At 40.0% G+C, this 20,753-nt stretch overlaps 1 protein-coding gene across 7 annotated transcripts; it reads right to left on the reverse strand.

Moving 5' to 3' along the window:
• Positions 1-2,330: 2,330 nt before the first annotated feature.
• On the reverse strand, positions 2,331-10,505 carry LOC135583584 (BTB/POZ domain-containing protein At5g47800-like). Of its 7 annotated transcripts, none has more exons than XM_065142318.1 (7): positions 10,214-10,505; positions 4,963-5,032; positions 4,643-4,803; positions 4,364-4,433; positions 3,822-4,226; positions 3,018-3,755; positions 2,331-2,930 (listed from the first exon to the last, which is right to left on the reverse strand). In XM_065142318.1, exons 3-7 carry the CDS (start codon positions 4,711-4,713, stop codon positions 2,517-2,519), a joined length of 1,698 nt encoding a protein of 565 aa, XP_064998390.1. In that variant the 5' UTR covers positions 4,714-4,803; positions 4,963-5,032; positions 10,214-10,505; the 3' UTR covers positions 2,331-2,516. The 7 variants fall into 7 exon arrangements, with proteins under 7 accessions (XP_064998390.1, XP_064998389.1, XP_064998388.1 ...); XM_065142317.1 differs by having other exon boundaries at positions 4,963-5,053; XM_065142316.1 differs by lacking the exon at positions 4,963-5,032 and having other exon boundaries at positions 10,214-10,313; positions 10,392-10,487.
• Between the last annotated feature and the right edge of the window lie 10,248 nt (positions 10,506-20,753).

The raw sequence follows: 20,753 nt of genomic DNA on the forward strand, positions 1-20,753 counted from the left end.
GGGACAAAAATCTGACAAAAATCTGTTTTGAAGCTGATCTACGAAAAGCCTTTGACTCAGTTAATAGGAACTTTATCTATAAGATGCTCTACAGTATGAACTTCCCTCAGCAATGGGTTAATTGGATTCAATGTTGCTTAGAAACTCCAAAGTTTTCAATACTCTTCAACGGCTCACCTATTGATTTTTTTTTGAGCAAGAATGGCATCCAACAAGGCGATCCACTCTCTCCATATCTCTTTATAATTACAATGGAAGGACTTAGCTATATGTTGGAATATGCGGTCTCTGATGGCAGTATTAAGGTACCCCATGCTGGCCCTATTCATATATCACATATAATCTTTGCAGATGATCTTCTTATCTTTCTTCAGAATGATTTAACTTCAGTAAGAAACCTGGCTACTATTCTGAATGATTTTGGTATAGTTTCTAGCCTTCAGTTAAATTATGCAAAAAGTAAAGTCTACATGAGCCCTTGCATTGAGGACAAAGATGTTATTGCACATACCTTAGGGGTTAGTGAAGGAAATCTGCTAGTTACATATCTTGGTCTCCCACTCATATCCACTAGCATTCACAAAACCCACTATCAGCCTATCCTGCAAAAAATAAAGAATAGAATTTTCTCCTGGAAAAATAGGCTTCTTTCAAAAGCAGGACGACTTGAACTCATCCGTTCGGTGTTGTACTCTTACTCTATATATTGGTCTAATGCATTTCTTCTACCTATCGGACTTCTCCAAGATATTGAACGGTTATTAATAAAGTTCTTCTGGAATGACACAAATGATAAGACAATGCATATGGTAAATTGGGACAGCATTTGCAAACCGAAAGATGAAGGGGGGCTGAACCTGAGAAATACTAGAGATTGGAATAAAGTATGTTTGGTAAAGTAATTGTGGGACCGTTTACAAAACAAATGTTCCTTATGGTCATAATGGGTTTCTGCTAGGTATCTTTCAAAGGAATCGATTTGGGAAATTTCAACAAGAACATACCACTCTGCAGCTTGGAAAGGAATTTTAAAGGCAAGGAATTGGCTAATCAAATACATTTCTTACGCAATCTCTACTGGAACTAATACTAATATGTGGTACGATCCTTGGGTGAATGGGAAAAGTATATTTCAATTATATGGTGACAGAATACGAAAAGACCTTGGGGCTCCCAAAGATTGGAAGGTTTCCGAGTTCATTGCTAATGGTACCTAGTGTCTCCCTACTCCTATTTCTCCTGAAATGTTATCATTTTGGCCGACTATCACAACTATTCCAATCAAGAACAACCCTTCAGATCTACTTATTTAGCTTCATGACAATGACAAATTTAGTACCACATCTGCATGGAATCAAATTAGGCAAAGAAATAACAAGTGGATCCCAAGTAGTTGGACATGGGATCGACCGGGATCATAGAGACATTCCTTATGTACATGGCAGGCCCTTCTGAATAAACTACCTACAATAGACAATATGAAAAAAAGAGATATCCATCATGTTAACCGATGCTCCCTTTGCATGCAACAAGAAGAAACTGTTGACCATCTGCTTGTAACTATACTAAATGGATATGGAAGGAGATTCTCTAGCGATTCGAACTTAATAGAATGCCGCAACCAAACTTGCATCAAGAATTAGGTGACCTCATGCAATGTTTTTCAAAAAAAGGGTCTCTTACACAATTGACAAAGGTTATATTCAGATGTGTTATTTGGTGGATGTGGAAGGAAAGATATAGCAGAATCTTTAAGTGTCAACACACAAACAATGCTCAGCTCTTGACAGAGATTATTAGAGACTCAAGATCATGAAGAACGATCTCAAAATAGAGCACCTTACACAAAGAGAAAAAGATATTTTTATCAAATTTAATTTTGCTATTAGCTAAAGATCTTGGGCATGATGTTAAAAGCTATACCCACAGAAAATCTTGGCATATCTAGACTTTAAATTTTATTTATTTGTCACAGTTAAGAGTTATAGTCTACAACATATGTAGTCATAACTATCGCATGAGTACTCTACGAGTTACCTAGCTTCGTCTATAACTTGTATAGACAAAGCTATTTATAGAAATTTTACAAAAAATCAATTTACTTTTACTTATAAAAAAAATAATACAATTAATATGTAACCCTCACGATTGAATCAATTTCTTAATGTAGAGTAGATTCTTTTGTTTCTAAAAAAAAAAATATAACCTTATTTATGTGTTGTATATAGCTTAGATGGACCTAATTGTTTTATTGCTTTTGTTACCATTATTGTTCTATAGGAGATAGATATGGAGCATCAATCAACCAGTAAAGTAATCACACCCACCAATGAAGGATGTCGGAGATCTGTATCCAAAGGTTAAAAAAAAATCATGAACACCATTTCAAATATCAATAAATGATAACTCAGAGAGAGAGAGAGAGAGAGAGAGAGGAGGGTGGCGTTGGGGTGGCGCTGTTGGGGGCGCGGCCATACCAATCACATTCTTTATCCTTTTTCAATTTGGTGTGCTCCTTACTTGGTTTTGTTGTCGCACTTTTCCCCGAGTCCTTCAGCCTTCTTCTTCCTCTCATCCTTTGCAATCTTGGGTTCAGATGGTGATGGTGCCACCGTTGTGTTGTCTGTAATTGCACCCATAGCAGGTTCTTCACGTCGATGCCCTCCTTCCAATCCATGCCTAAACCTTCTTGCCTCATCCTGAGCTGCCATGGCGTCTGAAAACTCATTCAAGGTTGAGATTGCAGGAGCTCCTTTGCTACCGCCAGCTCCGCCAACTCTCTCTTGCTCAATGAACAGGAGCTGCACTATGGTGCGCAAAGGCAGCTGGTCGTTGGCTATAGCGTTTGCTCGTGCTTCAGGTGACAGTTTCCGGCAGTCGATCAACCTGCAGAGCCTCTTCCTCTCTGCCTTGCTCAACTCTGCGTGCTCCTAAATCAATATATACGGAGTTCAAGTTCAATAATAACCACGATGAAAGATCGATCTCTACTTTTGCTTTTGCATAATGTAGCTTACCTTGAGGTAAGTATCAATAGCTTGATACAGCCCATCGTGCTCCTCCCGTGCCATTTCAGGCAACGACTCTGCTAGTTCAATGAACTTTGAGACTGGTAAAGTACTATCACTTGCAATGATCTGCAGGTAGTCGTCGTAGATCCTCCCCACCTTGGTCATGGACATGATCATCCTCTCGGTCTCTTCTCGAGGCATATGTCGGTGAAATTGCAACAGGAAACTCTCGAGGACCGCCGCCACCGTGCTGATATCATGAAACCGGGGATCGGTAGTTGATGGAATTAGCAGATCACTTGCAGTGGTTTCATCCAGTTGGCGACCTGATCGTCTTATAAGCTCAGCTTTGGTAGACGTAGAGGCGCCGACATAACAAGCAATCTTGAGAAGCCGGAACAAGAAACTGGCTGACACTGATCCTGGCTCAGTCGGGATCATGCTAACAATGGCCTCGAGCACCCGTTGGTGCTTGTTTAGGATGTCATCAGTTCGAGCTGAGGAGCTCTGAGCTTGTTCTTGGAACTCCAGTGGGCTCGGGAGGTGTTTGAATGCGTAGACATGGAGCGCTTCTCCGATGAGTGCTGGCGGGAACTTCTTGGTGGATCGGATGGTGGAAATGATCGACCGGAAGATATCGAGGTCGAGCTCAGATACATCCTCCGTCCACCAGTCCTTGGGGGCTGCACTGCGTTGCTGCTTCTTCGTGTAGCCTGGCCTTGTGTAGCTATAGGACCATGCGACCTGGAGAAGAGAACCGTGACCATGAAGCACAAGAGAACTGCTAGATGCAGAATTCAGAACGCAAACCTGCGAGGGGTGGATGAGTATCTTCTCAATGACCGAGTTCATGCACGGCTGCATTATTCGATGGTCATCCGACCACCCAGAGTGTCTCCAAAGGGACTGGAGCGTCATGATCGAGTCCTTCCACCCTAGAAGGATGCATGACTCGAAGAACAGATCGAGCTTTGCGATGAAGTTTCCTTTGGCAACCGACTCGGTCATCCGTAGGAACTTGGCTGCAGAGATTGCTGCCACAAAGTTATGAGCACTGAGATTGATGGTGATTCCGTAGCAGAACTTGGCGCAGAGTTCAAAAGCTTCTTCCCCTCCCGGGATATCGTGAAGTGCTATCGGAATTGGCTGGCCAGTTTCGTTGTCGGCGTTGGAACAGAGGCGTTGTATGAGGCCGCACTTTAGTAGGAGCGGAAACTACAGTTAAAATGCCCTGAAATCAAAAGCTTTGCACTAATTGGAGCCTGAAGGCATGTACTATTTACCATGACGTATAAATCTATCTGCATGTCTGGGCATGCGTAAGACATACACACACAGAGCTGGGAGTGTACCTTGTGCAAGAGGTATTTAGTGTTATTGACATGAATAATGAGGTCTGTTGGTACATCTGACAACACTGACCTGCAAAAAAATTGTTGGGAACTTCATGAGAACTTAAAATTGCAAATCTGATCAGCTATAAGGAACTACTGTTTGTAACATTCTGATCAAAGCTTTGCTCAAAAGATCCCAGCAAAACTTCTAGCTGAAGGTCAGCAACAACATTCTGACCAAATTTTACTTGGAAAGAACTATTCCTTGTCATTTTTGTTAGTCTGCAATGTCAACACCTGCATATACACCTTACAGCTTCTTCTGTGTAAAATGTGTCTGGATTTGTTCCCAGTTTCATGTACTTCATACTTGCTGTGGTTCTTCCCTTCCACCAATGGCATGCATGAGATCTTCTTCTCCTCTTGATCAGCGATTTCGTCTTCCCTCAAACTCTAACCTGCATGAAATAAAGACTTCGGGTCACAACTCAAGATGAATGCTTGTTTTGCTTGCTCGGCAGGTAGAAAACGACCTATATAACTCGACATCTGACATTAAGCAACAGAGTTTGCAAACATATGGTGGAGGAAGAAGAAGTAGTAGAGAAGAGGATCACATGTAGTTCTGTTGAGGTAGAATTGATTGCCAGATCTCACATCTTATATATCTGCACTCCTTTCTGGTTTCTGATACCCATTAATGAAATGCTGCTTAGAAGAGACAAAAATTTACTCCTAAAGAACCAGTTTTAACGTTTGTGCTACTTTTAATATAGGTGGAGGTCTACAGCAGAAAGTCACTAAATTAGCGAGGTACGATTTATGACATATTACTCTGAGGACAATAGCATAGGCATCAAAATGTGTGTTAGGTCTAATTTATGCGTCCTGTTTGTTTGTCAGAAATGGAAGCTGAAGACATGAAGTTATTTTTATATTCAAAGTCCAATGTATTCATGTATTTTTCCTGATGAGAAAGAATAGTATCCGATCTTTGCGATTCATTTGTTGCCAAAACGCAGAGAACATGCAATTCATAAAAGAGAGTAAAGCTGGAAGCCATAGCCTGCCAAAAAATTCATGAAAACAAGGTCGAGGAAGTCATAATTTTTACCAAAGATTAATTTTGATAACATAATAATTTTTACCAAAGATTAATTTTTACCGTTAGAGCTAGTCCCATCAAATTTACCAAAGATTAATTTTGATAACATAATAAAGATAATAAAGCGAAAAAGATAAAAGCGATAAGAACACCAGATTTACGTGGTTCGGTCAATTGACTTTGACCTATATCCACGGACGAAAAAGAAGTAAATTACTACTATAAAAGAGACAATTACAAATGCCTTAGGAAGATATTCCTAGGACATAAAACCCCGGAAATTACTGAACAAGAAAAACCTAAAGCAACCAATTAGGTTTTCTTGTGATGCTACTTGTGATGCCTCTGACTTCAAAGCCCATACCCCTATTTATAATTCCAATAGGAGATAACAAGCTTGATTTTCCCGATGTGGGACTTTAGGACTTGCCAAACTAACAAATCTCCACCTTGGCATGTCCCAACAAAACTTGCTCCACCTTCTTCATAAAAGCCCCAATGGGCAATCACCAATAATAAACACCAACCAAGTCCAAGCACTGCTTGAACTTGTAAACTGGAAGAGGCTTCGTAAGCATATCAGCTGGATTGTCCTTCGTATGAATTTTCTGAACAAGGACCTTTCCCTCAACAATGATATCCCATTTGCATCCAACAATTTTCTTACCCGAAGGTGGCTTCACAAGATCCCAAGTTCTATTCTGATGGAGAGATTCTATTTCTTCATTCATCGCAATCAACCACTTAGCGGAATTATCATAAGAAACTGTATCTGAGTAGGAAGTAGGCTCACCAACTTCACTTATTTCTTCTACAACAGACAAAGCATATGCAACCAAATTTGCATATCTTTGTGGTGGTTGAATATCTCTCCGTGGTCTATCCTTGGCTATGGAATATTGCTCTTTCTCTGGATCATCTACGTCAGTAGACTCGGGACCACCTATTGACATTCTTTGAGTAGAAGAGTTTGACATAAAAGAATCTGAACTACCAATCTCAAGCTCCACCTACTTCTGCGCACTATCATTTGTACAACTAGTAGAATCTTCTTTAGAAGATAACATAGATAATTTATCAAAAATAATATCTCTGCTGATTACAAATTTTGGGGATTTGGGATCAGAACACCATAATCTGTATCCTTTCACCCTAGAAGCATACCCAAGGAAAATACACTTTTTAGCTCGAGGCTCTAATTTTCTTTCATTTACATGCATGTATGTTGGACACCCAAAAATTTTTAAATCAGAGTAATCAGCAGGAGTACCTGACTAAACTTCCTCCGGAGTTTTAAAGTTAAGTGCTACAGAAGGAGCACGGTTGACAACGTAACAGGCCATATTAATTGCCTTTGCCCAAAAGTCCTTTGTCAACCCCGCATTTGAGATCATACACCTTGCTCTCTCCAAGAGTGTTCTGTTCATACGTTCGGCCACACCATTTTGCTGAGGCGTCATCCTAATAGTGCGATGCCGAACGATTCCTTCAATTTTTGTAGAATTCATTAAAGCCACATTCACAAAATTCCATGCCATTATCTGTTCGAAGCCACTTAATCTATTTACCTGTTTGTTTCTCAATCAAAGCCTTTCATTGTTTAAAGGTTAGAAAAACATCATTTTTATGCTTCAGAAAATAAACCCAAACTTTCTTGGAATAATCGTCAATGAAAGTCAAAATATACCAAGCACCACCCTTAGATTGAACATGAGCTGGACCCCAAAGGTCTGAATGAATATAGTCAAGAGTACCTTTTGTTTTGTGAACTACTGGAGAATTGAAGCTGACTCTTTTCTGTTTTCCAAAAATACAGTGTTCACAAAAATCTAGTGGCCCAGTACTCTTTCCACAAAGTAGACCCCTTTTGCTCAATATTCTCAAACCTTTTTTGCTCATATGACCCAAACGCATATGCCATAATTTGGTGATGTCAAAATCAGACAATGATGATGATGAGACTGCAACTGAGCCTGTGACAGTAGTTTCCTACATAATATATAAGCTACCAGACCTACAAGCTTTCATAACAATAAGAGCACTTCTAGAAACTTTCATAACTCTACCTTTAGTTGTGTATTTACACCCAAGGGCCTCTAGGGTGCCTAAAGAGATGAGATTCTTTTTTAAATCAGGAGCATGTCTAACATTAGTGAGCGTCCTCACAATACCATCATGCATTTTAATTCGGATTGTTCCTCTACCAACAATATCACATGCTGCATTATTGCCCATCAAAACAATTCCACCATTACAAGATTCATATGTGGAAAACAAATTCCTATTAGGACACATGTGATAAGAACAATCCGAATCTAAAATCCATTCATTTTTAGACATCGTCCTGTCATCAGTAGCAAAGAAAATATTTTCAGCATTCTCATCAGATGCTACACTAGCTTCAACGGACTTAGTAGTTTTCTCAATAAGTTTTTCCTTTTGCTTTAATTTATTTTTCAATTTAAAGCAATCAGTCTTAATGTGCCACATTTTATGACAATATTTGTATTCCAAATTTCTATGTCTGGATTTAGATCTAGATTTAGATCTACTATTGTCAAATTCTCTTTTATCCATTCTCCCCCTAACAACTAGACCTTCAGCCTAATTCCCTCTACTTTCCCTAGTGATATTCCTGTCTATCTGCTCCTTAGATTTCAGTGCATATTTAATTTCTTGATACGAAACTATTTCTTTTCCAGAAATCAAAGTATCACGGAAATGCTTAAAAGATTGGGGAAGAGAACACAAGAGTAATAGGGCCTTATCCTCGTCATCAATTTTTGCATCTATATTCTCCAAATCCATAATCAAGGAATCAAATTTATCAAGATGTGAGAGTATAGATATACCTTCAGTCATCCGAAGCATATACAAACTCTTCTTCAAATAGAGACGATTCTCCATTGTCCTATTCATGTACAAGGCTTTAAGCTTGTCTCACATGCTCTTAGCCATAGTCTCCGTAGCTACCTCTCGTAAAACCTCGTTAGAGAGATTTAGAATGATGCTTGATCGGGCCTTCTTATCCATTGCCGCAAGATCTTCCTTTGATGTATCATCTGGAATGTTCTCAACTCCCTATAGTGCCAAATCAACTCCATCTTGAACCAGAATGGCCTCTATCTTGAGTTGGCACATGCCGAAGTCGAAACCAGGCTCTGATATCAGTTTGTTAGAGCTAGCCCCAGGAAATTTACCAAAGGGTAATTTTGATAACACAATAAAGACAATAAAGCGGAAAAGATAAAAGCGATAAGAACACCATATTTATGTGGTTCGGTCAATTGATTTTGACTTACATCCACGGACGAAAGAGGAGTAAATCACTGACTTCAAAGTCGAGACCCCTATTTATAGTTCCAATAGAAGATAACAAACCTGATTTTCCCGATGTGGGACTATAAGACTTGCCAAACTAACATTTGCAAACCAGGGGAACATGTCACCTCCACTAAGGAGACAGAGCCATCACCCCCATTGCAACTGATATCATGTTGGCCATATCAGTGGCAGCAGAGTCTAGCTATTTGAACCCCATTATATGGGACTTTTTTAGGGAGACAACATCCAAGGATTAGGATTTCTGAGGACCTCAGGATCCCCATAGAACTGGCCTTTCTTTTAGTCCTCTCACATCTTTTCTTTGGATTGCAGGGCCTACAGAAAGAATCAAGAACATACAATAACCTAAAGCAACCGTCTCTGATCAAAACCTTTCATTCACCAAGTTCCAACCATAAAAGTTCAGCTGGAAAGTACAACCATATCAGCTCAAGCCACACAGTTTCAGCACATAAAAAAAGGAGAGTGTGAACTAGTCCTAGATGCTAATCGAGGAACAGGAAGCACCGTCTCCAGCCACTTATTGTCCTCTGCACTTTGGATGGAGTAAGTAGTTCATGACTTCAACTTCCATCCACCAAGATCTCATCTAACTTTTCTGGGCCACTAGTCCTTAATGTGCAGCAGCATTTTTGTTTAATGGATATTAAGCCAATGAGCTCATGATAACATGCATTTCGGTGGCAGTTCATCATGGACGAGCCTAGATGCCTTAGGTTTCTGCCTTCTCCTCCACTGGAAAGTTTTGGATGTACAGAGATGCAGTTTTGGGGGTTACAATTTCAATAAACAAGAATTACTGAACATGATCTATTGCTTGAAATGAAAAAAAAAGGTGATTCATACTGAACAGTTGCAAAATATTGGATGTATAGAAAATTAGCAGTTTTTTTGGAGTATAAAAATGATACAGAAGAAGTAACGGACATTGGAAGAAACAGAGCAAAGTGATGCTTATTACGAACATGAAGATCAATTTTTTTTCTATGGGAAAGGAAGAAAAGACACTAGAAACTTCTTGAAAATATTGCTGGTGATGATGCTGTTGGTATATATACTTCACTCATATCTACCACTTATTTTTACCATATTCTTAGAATATTGTCTTCATACTAATAGGCATGTTTAAAGGTAATCAATCTATCAAAAGAATTAGCAATTCAGTGGTGAAGGGGACTGAATTTTATGCTCAAAAGAACATAATTACTCTAAGATTGGAGAATCAGGCTGAGGTAGGTTTAGCACAAGACAGAGTAACAACCACATGGATGACAAGAATCGGAAAGCTGCCACTGAAGTGCTGCAAGAACTCACAGCTGCATGGCTCAGTTGCCTCTCACTAATGTTGTGCCAGCATCAGCAACAACATATCAATATAGCAATTGTGCAACATGAAGCATGTTAGTAATCAAACATACCAGTGTTAGGAAACCAATAATGGATTCGCATGGCATGCTTCTCACTGGAGAGAGAGAAGCAGCTCTTGGGACCTGTGTGTCGTGTGTCCGAATAGCTCCGCTAAAGAACAGAGAAATAGGTGATGATAATACATAAGAGTTCTGGAAGTGAAGAGCTTTCCTTTTGTCAGAACCACACCTGTGAGAGTGTCAACATATCATGGACATTTTAGAGAGAGAGAGAGAGAGAGAGAGAGAGAGAGAGATGGACTGGATTTGGGGTTAATGTTTGGTGTCTCAACGAGCTCATTCTCAAGAATAGAGACTAGCTTTGGGTTTTATGTTTGGTGTGCTGCCAGCGGAGAAATTTCCTTAATTTTGTCACAACCACAACTTGCATAGATTCCTTTCAATTGAGTTGAGATGTCAATATGTCATGGACTTGAGAGAGAGAGAGAGAGAGAGAGAGAGAGAGAGTAGGTGGGATGTGGGGACTGAAGAGTACTGCCAAAGAAGAGATCCCCTCAATTCCCAAGATATGCCCCATATATATATATATATATATATATATATATATATATATATACTTTTCAGATCTTGCTTGGCATGTAATTACCACGGGATAAGTTTTGGCTGCTGTAGTCAACCCAGTAATGCAGCATCTGCAATCCACAACACGATGGTCAGCTGCTTGAAGCAGCAAAAGCAGGATCTGGTGGCCATGGTTGCATCACTGACATGACACAGCAGCATCATGGTTTTGTTGAAGCAGCAAAATAGCAGGGCACCTTGTGGCCTCTGTTCCATCATTGGAACGAGCTACATCGAGATGTCACCACATTTAGCAAGCGTTTTATTGTGGCAGGAGGTCACAAACCATGTAGTGATGTGAATGATCAGCTCATTGAAGGAGGCCCCCCTGCCTTGGGTGCTCCATGATTGAAGCCTGGTAGTGGGAGCTACTCCATAAAGGGGTGGAAGAAGGAAGATCCACGTGAACGCTTTGCCACGGTCTTCTCCCTCCCACTAACTAGGTACATACTGTGTGCATTCTGCTCTCTCTCGGTCTCTCTCTGTCTCTCTCTCATCCTGATCTCGCTGTCGAGCATGTGCCGCCCACCGCACCACTCATTCCTCCAGCACGCCTCTATTGCTCGACCACAAGGAGGTACCCGTGATTCCTCTGCTTGAGGTTGTCTGCTGGCTCGTACCATCTCACTTCACCTTGTCTGCACTGAACCACCAGTAAGTGCCTCCCTTATCGTCTGCATTCCCACTTGGTAGCAGCTCATCATGCTCATGTGATCTGCTCCTTCATGGGCAGCCAACTCAGTCCTGTTAGAGCTTGCATCTTGGTTTATGGGATCATAAATGAGCATGTATACTGTTCTTTAACATGTTCTTTTCCAGGGATAAGTCAGATTGATGCCATTGGTTCCCGTACAGTTGGAAGCATTGAGGGCAGCCATTGAAGCTTGGGAGAAATGCTGAGATACGGTGGTAGAACAGGCATGCATGACAGGCAAATACTTGGCGTTCAAGTGGATGACGCTTCCTGCCAATGTGATGTTGTCACATGAACACCCACTTAGAACAGGTGGAAGTCATCTTTGAGGAGAAAATTGCTTCCAGTTACCTAATTGTACTGCTGATTAAAGTTTCTTGGGTCCAAAAGTTTCCTCGTTGCTTAACTGAAGTGGAGTGGGTGCAGGGTCAGCTCAATCTATACTGCTGCAAGCAGGGTTTCTTGGCACGATAGTTCCGGATGGTTGGAGATGAAAGTTTTCTTTTTTAATTCTTGAAAGGAATTAAGATTTATAAATGAATTATATATATATATATATATATATATATATATATAAGGATTGGATTATTCTATAAATAATTCATATATCGATATAAAGAAAAAAGAAAAGGTAGAGAAATATTTTTGGAGTTATATGAGAATGTATATACAATGAAATTTGTATTGAACTAGTAAAACCTGCGTTGATACAAGTAAGGAGTATTGAACTATCTTGTGACGATTTTTCCGAGTTTATATTTTCTTGGATTTTTCTCTAATAGAAATCTCTTCTCTCGTCTTCTAGGATCTTTATTTATTGTTCTAAGACATTATCCAATAGTTTTTTTTTATAAGTAAAAGTAAATTGACTTTGTGTAAAGTTTCTACAAATAGCTTTGTTTATACAAGTTATAGACGAATCTAGGTAACTCGTAGAGTACTCGTGCGGTAGTTATGACTATACATGCTGTATACTATAACTCTTAACTGTGGCCAACAAATAAAATTTATAGTCCAGATATGCCAAGATTTCCTGTGAGTATAGCTTTTAACATCATGCCCAAGATCTTTAGCTAATAGCAAAATTGAATTTGATAAAAATATCTTTTTCGAAACGTGTAAGGTACTTCATTTTGAGATCGTTCTCCATACATGATCTTGAGTCTCTAATAATCTCTGTCAAGAGCTGAGCTTTGTTTGTGTGTTGACACTCAAAGATTCTGCTATATCTTTCCTTCCACATCTACCAAATAGCGCATCTGAATATAACTTTTGCCAATTGTGTAAGAGGCCCTTTTCTTGAAAAACATTGCATGAGGTCACCTAATTCTTAATGCAAGTTTGGGTGTGACATTCTATTGAGTTCGAATCGCTGGAGAATCTCCTTCCATATCAATTTAGTATAGTCACAAGCAAAATAGAGATGGTACATTACCCAATAGTTGTTAGGATTGGTGAATATTTGGAAGTCATATGTAGATTCAGATTAATTGGATGAGTCCTAACCAGATTCAAACTCATTGATGAATTATAATTAAGATTTAGACTAGTGATTCAAGTAGAAAGATATGTCCTTAGTGAACTAGAAATTATTCCTATAAATACATTGTGTATCTCATGATTTTGATGAAAATGAACAAATATTGATGAAGACACTTTGGGTACTATTGAAATATTCTATAGTAGATTTAGAAAGGACTAAGAAATTTTTTTTCCAATATGTATAAGAGAGTAAACAAGAGATTATTATATGTTTTTTTATATAATAAAAATTTAGTCTTTTTTCCCATAGATCTAGACATGGAATGTCTAACTATTTAGATGTGTTGACTTTTTAGTATGTTATTTAGTTGTTGATGTTGGAATTTATTTTTATTTAAAAAAAAATTTTCCAATCACAAATGCAGAAGTTCTACTTATTTGTAACCACCATGTCTTACTGATAGCCTTCTCTCCTTGTTGCCACCGTGACCAGATCATGTCAATTACTTTGATGGCAGCAAAAGTATATGAGAGAGAAGGACGGCGAAGGGGAAGGTAGGGCTAGTTGAAACGTAGAACAAACTCCTCCATCGAAATGATCAAAGAAGAAGATGTGATGTCATATACATCTCTTCCTTTGACTTCGTAAGGTTGTCCCTAATTAATTCAGACAAGGCGGAGCCAACTACACACTCAAATGGTTTGAGCGAGAAGAATTCCTGCGGTGTCTCTCTCATAAGGTTGTCTCGATCGAACGGGTATGGCAATATTAGATCATAAGAATTCAGAAGTTATAATATTTGAAACCAGTATTGTTACTGTTATGACACTAAGAGCGAAGGAGGGGTGAATTAGTACTTTCATAAATTTATAATTTTAAAAATTCATTTGATCAAAATCGATATCGAAAATATACTTGATTTTGAGTATGAATAAGTGTAATAAATAATTAAATTAGAAAGCAATAGCAATGAAGAGCATAAAGAAAATACACATAAAATTTATAGTGATTTGGTTGTCACGACCTATGTCTACTTATGATTTTTCCTCCGTCGAAGTTATTGGCTTTCACTAATGATCTTCTTTCAATTGGCAAAGATCAATCAATTTTTTCTTTTCACATGTTCAGGAGAGAACCTTTACAAATCTCACACCTCCCTTAGAATGAGCTCTAAACTTTAAAGAGGAGAAGGAGAACACTCAATTCTTTCCAAGAGTTTACAACTTAGAATCATAAGCCCTTTCGTTCACTTTTCTTACTATCTCAACTAAGAATGAGTAGGGTATTTATATAAAAAAAAATTAAAAAAATAAGATTAGCTTATTAAAAAAGATTTGATAACTCAAATATAAATGAAGGTTTGGAAATGACATACAATTAATTTATTTTATGGTGGGGAATTTATAGACTCTAAATAGATTAAAAAATAAAGCCATAAAGTCTTATCCCTGGGTTTTTAGGGTACTAGTAGTACTACCATCAGTGTTGGGTTGTACCACACTACCTACAATACTAAGAACTGACGGTACCACTATCTAGTTTCGTCGGTACTACTACCTAACACCCTAGAAGAGCATGTACTAGTGGTACTATCACCGATCTAGGAAGTACCACCGTCAGTCTAGGCAATACTATCGCTTGACACTAGTAGTACCACCGTATAGTCTTTTAGAAAATGTATACTTATACGTTCTAGCTCATAGGCAATTCCACCACCTAGTTGTTAGAACCCTTGCACATTCTAAACTTGAGGTTGATCTCTTTAGGGGATCGACCTCCTTGGAACTTTATAGGGGTTCCTCCCTCCAAGTTACCGCTCAAAGGCTGCAGAAAAGATTCATCTATTGCTTATGAAAAGAGAAGGAATACATAGCTATTTATAGGGCTTCTAAACCCTAACTCATAATAGGACTCCTACTTAAGACTCATACCTCTAACCAACTCCTAATAGGACTCCTACTCAAGACTCCTATTCCCATTACAACTCCTAATTCTTCTCTAAGAAAAAACCTCCTACATGAATGTCCCTCTCAATTAGGACTCTCCTAGCTAGAGTCTTAACAGAATGTCCCTCTCAATTAGGACTCTCGTAGCTAGAGTCCAAACAGACCTGCCCTCTTCAAATCAGCCTTGTCCTCAAAGCTGAGATTCCATGAACTTAGGGAACCGGGTCTTCAGCTCCTCATATGGTTCCCATGTGGCGTCTTCAAGTGGTAGATTATTCCAATGCACTAGTACTTCAGTAGAGGGATGTCGGCGACGCATCACGATCCTGCGATCGAGGATGGCTTGTGGTTGGGCTTGAATAACTCCATCCACAATTGTGTTGGGCAGTTGGATCTGGGGTGACTCGTGTTCTCCCAACTTGGGCTTTAGGCATGATACGTGGAAGACAGTGAATTTTGGCATCCTCAAGTAATTTAAGTCTGTACACCACGGCTTCAATACGCTCTGTGATCTGATAGGGCCCATAAAAACGTAGGGATAGCTTCATGGAGGCTCGAGTGTTGATAAAGAGTTGCTTGTATGGTTGTAGGCGAAGATAAACCCAATCTCCCACTGAAAATTCTCTTTCACTTCGTCGTGTGTCGGCTTGCTGCTTCATTCTAGCTTGAGCGGTAGAGAGATTATCTTTTAACAGTTGTAAAAGTTTGTCCCTATCAATCAATTCTTGGTCAACCTGATCTACCTTGGCCGAGCCAATTACATACTTTAGAATCACAAGGGCTGGTCGACCATACAATGCTTCATAAAGGGCATAATTTGTAGATGAATGATATGTAGTATTATACTACCATTCGGCCTAAGGAAGCCATTTCGCCCACTCTTTTGGTCGGTCGCTAGCGAAACACAGGAGATACGTCTCTAAGCACCTATTTACCACCTTTGATTGGCCGTCAGTTTGTGGATGATACGCTGTGCTCATCTTGAGTTTAGTGCCTTATAACTGAAACAACTCGGTCCAAAATTTACTAGTGAAGATCTTATCACGATCACTTACGATGGACCTTGGCATCCCATGCAGTTTAACAATATTTTCTATGAAAATCTGGGTAAAACTAGCAGTAGTGTAGGGATTTCTCAAAGCACAAAAATGAGCATATTTCGTATGTCGATCAACCACCACGAGAATCGTGCTTTTACCTTTAGAAGATTCAGCCCTTCAATGAAGTCCATGGAGATGTCAATCCACACTGAGTCTGGTATGGGTAGTGGTTGTAGTTTCTCTGGATTTGCCACAGTTTCACCCTTATGCCGTTGACATACATCACATTGTGCCACATATTTAGCAATAATTTTTTTCATCCCTCTCCAATAAAAATTTTGCTTCACTCTTTTGTAGCTTCTTAGGAATCCAGAGTGCCCTACTGAAGGTATGGAGTGCATTTCATGCAAGATGATTGTGATGCAAGGGGAGTCAGGTATAAGCACAATGCGACCTTTGTAGCGTAGATCCCTCGAATCCCAGGTGTAGTGGGCTATTGCACTTGGACCCTCCTCCAATTTTTTTATGATGTTGCTGATCTCTGGATCCTTCTTCCATTCTTCCCTAATGTCCTCGAGGAGACCGATGGTAGGAAGGGAGATGGCTTAAACCTTAGCTTATTCAGGTAGCCGTGAGAGTGCATCTACAACAACATTTTCTTTCCTCTTTTTGTAAATAATTTCATAATCAAATCCAAGAAGTTTGGTTACCCATTTTTGCTGCTCAGGGGATGATATCTTTTGCTCCAAAAAGTACTTCTCCCCGGATCTCCGGCTTTAAGCCCTCAATAAAGGTTGTCATGCCTTAACTTCTCCCCAGATCTCTGGCTTTAAGCCCTCAATAAAGGTCCCTAATAGTTATTTTTCAGACCAATCATGAGTTTGATTAGATAACCTTTCAAACCTGGTTTGGTACTCTTGAATGATGGAGGTTTGTCGGATCTTTGCTAGTTGTCCGTCAATGTTCTTGTAATAAGTTGGTCCGAAGCGGATCAGTAGTCCTTCTTTGAATTGTCGCCATGAAAGAACTCCATAAGTGTGTTCAAATCAGTCAAACCATTGTATGGCATCCCCTTCAAGATGTATAGCTGCAATTTCCACCATGGATGCATCCGCAGTTTTATGGTACCTAAAATATCGCTCCGCGCGCGAGATCCAACCAATTGGGTCTCCTTCTTCCCATCTAGGGAAGTCCACTCTCATGCGCGAATAGTTGGGGTCGGTCATAGAGCCTCCCCTCTCTTTGAAGTCATCTCTTTGGGCATGATGTGATTGGTTAGAGCTCTCTCCTAGATGTGATTTTTTCGGGCTTGGTGGTCAGCCCAAACTGAATTTGGTAAGGAGAGTCCGAATCTTATCCTCCATTTGTTCCTCAAAGGCTTCAAATTTAGCATTGATTGCCTCCTCAGATGTCATAGTATATGACTCTAAATCTGTGATGTTAAGATCTCTCTTTTGTTGACAGGTTAAAGGCATGTATAGGTTTGATAGAAATCAGTGAAAGTTTGCTGCAAAATTGTGTTGTCTTGTAAGAGCAAAATTATCATCGAAGAAACAGCGATTTCTCGATGAAATCTCCACAAAAAATTTGAGAGATTTGAGGAGGGAATTGACAGCAATATCTCAGTTTATATGACAGCAAGGATGTCCAATTTAATCAAGAAAATCTCAGCAGTAATAGCAAGAGAATTGGTGTAAGTTGCGATAGCAGAATTCTCGTCGAAAAATTTCAGCAACTTACGATGAAAATTTGCAGCAATAAAGGAACGAATTTTTTTTTTTTTTTGGACTTTCGAATAGGGATAACTAAATTGTAGCAGCAGTAAAGTAGGAAACCAGAACCTGTTGCAATTCATGGGGAGATCAAAGGATGATCTGCGGTGGTGGAGATGACAGTGGAATTTGTTGACGATCTTTTAAGCAATTGTGGGAATTATTTTGGGTGGTTGTGGAGGGTTGATGGATGGCTGTGGAAGGGCAGCAAGACGCCAAGAACGCTGCTCTGATACCAGGTGTTAGAACCCTTGCAGATTCTAAACTTGGGGTTGATCTCTTTAGGGGATCGACCTCCTTGGAACTCTATAGGGGTTTTGTTAGAACCCTTGCAGATTCTAAACTTGGGGTTGATCTCTTTAGGGGATCGGCCTCCTTGGAACTCTATAGGGGTTCCTCCCTCCAAGTTGCTGCTCAAAGGCTGCAGAAAAGATTTATCTATTGCTTATCAAAAGAGGAGGAATACATGACTATTTATAGGGCTTCTAAACCCTAACTCCTAATAGGACTCCTACTTAAAACTCTTACTTCTAACCAACTCCTAATAGGACTCCTACTCAAGACTCCTATTCCGTTACAACTCCTAATTCTTCTCTAAGAAAAAACCACTTACACGAATGTCCCTCTCAATTAGGACTCTCCTAGCTAGAGTCCTAACAGAATGTCCTTCTCAATTAGGACTCTCCTAGCTAGAGGCCTAACAGACTCGCCCTCTTCAAATCATCCTTGTCCTCAAGGCTAAGATTCCATAAACTCAGGGAACCGGGTCTTCAGCTCCTCATATGGTTCCCATGTGGCGTCTTCAAGTGGTAGATTATTCCAATGCACTAGTACTTCAGTAGAGGGATATCGGCGACGCATCACGATCCTGCGATCGAGGATGGCTTGTGGTTGGGCTTGAATAACTCAATCCTCAGTTGTGTTGGGCAGTTGTATCTGGGGTGACTCGTGTTCTCCCAACTTGGGCTTTAGGCTTGATATGTGGAAGACGGTGAATTTTGGCATCCTCAGGTAATTTAAGTCTGTATGCCACTGCTCCAATACGCTCTGTGATCTGATAGGGCCCATAAAAACGTGGGGATAGCTTCATGGAGGCTCGAGTATTGATAGAGAGTTGCTTGTATGGTTGTAGGCGAAGATAAACCCAATCTCACACTGAAAATTCTCTTTCACTTCGTCGTGTGTTGGCTTGCTGCCTCATTCTGGCTTGAGCGGTAGAGAGATTATCTTTTAACAGTTGTAAGAGTTTGTCCCTATCAATCAATTTTTGGTCAACTTGATCTACCTTGGCCGAGCCAATTACCTACTTTGGAATCACAGGTGCTGGTCGACTATATAATGCTTCATAAGGGGCACATTTTGTAGATGAATGATATATAGTATTATACCACCATTCGGCCCAGGGAAGCCATTTCGCCCACTCTTTTGGTCGGTCGCTAGCGAAACACCGGAGGTACGTCTCTAAGCACCTATTTACCACCTCTGTTTGGCCGTCAGTTTGTGGATGATACACTGTGCTCATCTTGAGTTTGGTGCCTTGTAACTGAAATAACTCGGTCCAAAATTTACTAGTGAAGATCCTGTCACGATCACTTACGATGGACTTTGGCATCCTATACAGTTTAACAATATTTTCTATGAAAATCTGGGCAATACTAGCAGCAGTGTAGGGATTTCTCACAGCACAAAAATGAGCATATTTCGTAAGTCAATCAACCACCACGAGAATCGTGCTTTTACCTTTGGAAGATGGCAGCCCTTCAATGAAGTCCATTGAGATGTCAGTCCATACTGAGTTTGGTATGGGTAGTGGTTGTAGCTTCCCTGGATTTGCCACAGTTTCACCCTTATGCTGTTGACATACATCACATTGTGCCACATATTCAGTAATAATTTTTTTCATCCCTCTCCAATAAAAATTTTGCTTCACTCTTTTGTAGGTTCTTAGGAATCCAAAGTGCCCTGCTGAAGGTATGGAGTGCATTTCATGCAAGATGATTGCGATGCAAGGGGAGTCAGGTATAAGCACAATGCGACCTTTGTAGCGTAGATCCCTCGAATCCCAAGTGTAGTGGGCTATTGCACTTGGATCCTCCTCCAATTTTTTTATGATCTTGCTGATCTCTAGATCCTTCTTCCATTCTTCCCTAATGTCCTCGAGGAGACCGGTGGTAGGAAGGGAGATGGCTGAAACCTTAACTTGTTCAGGTAGCCGTGAGAGTGCATCTACAACAACATTTTCTTTCCCCTTTTTGTAAATAATTTCATAATAAAATCCAAGAAGTTTGGTTACCCATTTTTGCCGCTCAGGGGATGATATCTTTTGCTCCAAAAAGTACTTGAGACTTTTATGGTCAATTTTAATTTGAAATCGCCGGCCGATCAGGTAGGATCTCTACCTCGTTATTGCGTGTACAATGGCAAGCATCTCCTTATCATATACTGACATGTTTTGATGGGAGGGAGATAATGCCTTGCTAGTGTATGCGAGTGGTCGACCATTTTGCATGAGAACGGCTCCAATTCCGACTCCAGATGAATCGGCCTCAATGATGAAGGGTCTATTGAAATCTGGTAGCGCAAGCACCGGCGTCATTGTCATGGCTGCTTTAAGTTTGTCGAAGGCAACAAAGGCTTTGTCCGACCATTGGAAAGCATCTTTTTTCAATAAAGAAGTGAGTGGTGCACTGATTTTCCCATAGTCCTTAACAAATTTTCAGTAGTAGCCCGTTATGTTAGGATCGAGAGCACTAAGAGGGGGGGGGTGAATTAGTGCAGCGGAAATCTTACAATAATTAAAAACCAAAAGCTGCGTTCGTTCAAAAACTATTATGATGCAAAAGCAAATTCTCAGTTTGTATCTAAGTGCAGTTTGCGTCTAAGCGCAGATTGCGTTTAAGCGTAGTTTTGCGTCTAAGCGCAGTTTTGCGTCTAAGCGCAGTTTTGCGTCTAAACTCAGATTTACGTCTAAATGCAGATTTACGTCTAAACGCAGATTTACGTCTAAACGCAGATTTACGTCTAAACGCAGTTTT

This window comes from Musa acuminata, chromosome BXJ3-3, assembly GCF_036884655.1.
Source record: "Musa acuminata AAA Group cultivar baxijiao chromosome BXJ3-3, Cavendish_Baxijiao_AAA, whole genome shotgun sequence".
Taxonomy (NCBI): domain Eukaryota; kingdom Viridiplantae; phylum Streptophyta; class Magnoliopsida; order Zingiberales; family Musaceae; genus Musa; species Musa acuminata.